The sequence below is a fragment of the Babylonia areolata genome, chromosome 16 (assembly GCF_041734735.1).
Source record: "Babylonia areolata isolate BAREFJ2019XMU chromosome 16, ASM4173473v1, whole genome shotgun sequence".
Classification (NCBI taxonomy): domain Eukaryota; kingdom Metazoa; phylum Mollusca; class Gastropoda; order Neogastropoda; family Buccinidae; genus Babylonia; species Babylonia areolata.
In genome coordinates this window covers 2,654,168-2,656,667 of record NC_134891.1, presented here as the reverse complement: position 1 = coordinate 2,656,667, position 2,500 = coordinate 2,654,168, and the positions used below count along the sequence as shown (strand labels likewise).

The 2,500-nt window shown below is 44.3% G+C and overlaps 1 protein-coding gene and 1 long non-coding RNA gene across 3 annotated transcripts in view; both read right to left on the bottom strand.

Annotated features, from left to right (window-relative positions):
- The window catches only part of LOC143290784 (uncharacterized), a 27,473-nt gene that overhangs the window by 15,357 nt on the left and 9,616 nt on the right, over positions 1-2,500 (bottom strand). The gene's annotated exons all lie outside the window — the stretch shown is intronic.
- Positions 1-2,500, bottom strand: part of LOC143291069 (exostosin-like 3) — a 16,589-nt gene that overhangs the window by 11,854 nt on the left and 2,235 nt on the right. For both annotated transcript variants that reach the window (XM_076600662.1, XM_076600663.1), the window contains exon 2: positions 614-2,500. This exon is cut by the window's right edge and continues 181 nt beyond it. In XM_076600662.1, the coding sequence (XP_076456777.1) occupies positions 614-2,500 (1,887 nt within the window). The remainder of the gene's footprint in view (positions 1-613) is intronic.

Here is a 2,500-nt window from a genome sequence, read left to right as displayed (position 1 = left end):
ATTATTCTGTTTTATGTTTCTGCTACTTTTCTTGTTTCACTTTAGGTATTGGATTGTAAAGCACTTAGAGCTTGCTTATGCTTGTATTATAGCGCTATAGAAAAATAAAATATTATTATCATTATTATAGCTACACTTTGAATTAAAGATGATCTTTATCACGCATCAAGTTGTTTTTTCTTCAGCAGGATCAGCAGGATGATCTCATGAAGTATACTTGTATTTGTTTAGCAATTTGTATTGTACTGTATAATCTTCTGGGCATAAAATGTATCGCCTTATAATTCCCAGGACTGAGTAGTATACATCGTCACCAAAGTTAAAACAAGAGATAGGATATAGTATATGATCCTATATTCTGTAGCTAAAATCATATAAGCAAAATAAACAATTTGATTTCGAATCAGTCATTTTGTCTACTGAAGTGAAATAATGACAAAGTTTTCAAGTTACACACACTTGCCAAACACAGTAATGAGTTTGAGTCAAACTAATCATATCCACAATCTTATGATATGTAACAAAGCTTACTCAGTTACTGAGCCAAACTTTCCATATTCAGATTTCATCAGAAAGTAACTCACACTTTAAAGTTTAGTAGTACCAGTCTTACCCAAAAATTTTGCCTCAGATGGCAGAAGAGGCTCAAACGGTGTGAAGGGGTAGAGAGAAAAAGGATCTCCAGGCACGTTGAAAGACTGCCGCACCCAGCTCTGTGTGTAGTTTCTCTGGAACTTCTTGGACGGAAACCGTGGCTCTATGGGTCCCAGCACCTCATCACTCTCTGGCTCAGGCCCTGGCCCTTCAATCTTCAGAGGGACAAAGGTGGCATTGAACACACTCACAGATGGCTCCTCTTTGCTGGGAAGGGCTGGAATCTGCAGACGTGCTCGTAGGACTGCCAAAGTGGTGTCTAAAATGCGTTGCGTAGATCCAAAATAACTTTCCCATAGAAACCGTCCATGGTGGCGTAGCTGAGTGATGTCATTGTCACTGAACGTCCTCAGGAAGAAAGGAATTTCTGTCACTCTTGGAAGTGGTAAAGTCAAAACGGCTTTGTCCCAATCCAAGATTTCATCAAATGGCAAGCGCCTGTGTAAACCTAGTATCACCGGTATGGCACCATATTTCAGTGCTTCATAAAGTCTTGTCTGGAAGACGTTTGTAGAAGTCAAGGAATCGTTCAAAGGAAATATCAACAATGTGAATGTTGACTGCATTAAAATTGTTTTCCTCTGTTCTGGTTCTCCACACAGCCCCCACTCGGTCTCCAGCCCCTCAGGGTTGGAAGAGCCGCATGCTAAATGCATCACTGAACTCTCTCCCAGTTTGCTCTGCAGATCTTTCAGCCAGGTGACTATGGCACTCTCTACATTGTAATACCCTTGGTTTTTGACACTCATCAACAACTTGCGTGACTTCTGAGATTCATGGAACTGTTTCAGGTTTCTCCCCTGCTCCCTGTAGTCCTCATTCTCCCCATACTGCGGGTACCGGAGCTGCTGCCCCTTTCTTTCAGAGGACGGAATATACTCTCCCCAGAAGGAGACCAGAAACTTGTTCCTTGCCGGAGACAAGGGAGGTAGCTCTGACCACACATCACCACTAGCATGACCCTTGCTGGGTGGAATGAGGATGTCAAAACTGTTCCTGAACGGGAAACTGAGAAATGAGGACTGGGCTACAAGCGCTCTGCCCGTGTTCACGTTCTTGAAGTAATCAGTGTTCTTGTGACTGCGTGCCAGGTTAAACAACAAATGGTTCCTCCCATCCCCGTTCCAATGAGGTAAACCTTGGAGTACCCTTTCCATTTTTTCCCTGGACACTGGGCCTGTTCTGGCTTCCCCCACCAGCACAATAAAAATACAAGCACTGCTAGGATCGTCAGTCACATACATATTCTGACTTAAACTGCTCACCACAGATGTTAACACAAAATCTTCAATGGGCAGCGCGTCAACAGTCTCATAATCTTCAGGATCATAAAAAAAGACAGGAAAGCCAGACACGAGGGAACAGCGAGAAAAGTCAAAGCAGCTTTCCATCCGGCACAGACTGGGAGAAGAGGGCGGCGCCATTGTCTCTGAGATGGAGTTCTCAAAAATGATCCTCTGAGGAGCCTTGATACTGGGCACGTATGCGTTGGTTTCCTCCTTCTCGAACTTCAGCTGATCAAGGCTGAGCTTGACCTGGGAGATCTCTTTCTTCAATGCGTTGTACTGACTCTTCAGGTTGTCGATGTGGCTTGTGTATCCTGCAATCTCTGTCTGAAGACTCTGACGCTTGTTTTCTAAATCGCGCAGCTCATTGTTCACAGATGCTTTGATGGCCTTCAGCTCTTCAATGTGGTTTTTGAAGTCTGCAATCTTCTTCTCCTCATCCGGATCATAGTCCAGCTTGTTGCGGGAGATGTGTGAGGGGTTGTCTGTGTCGCAGTCGCTGCCCATGTTTGAGAGGTAGTAGTGGGTGATGAGGGGGAGGATGAGGAAGGTGGTGAGCA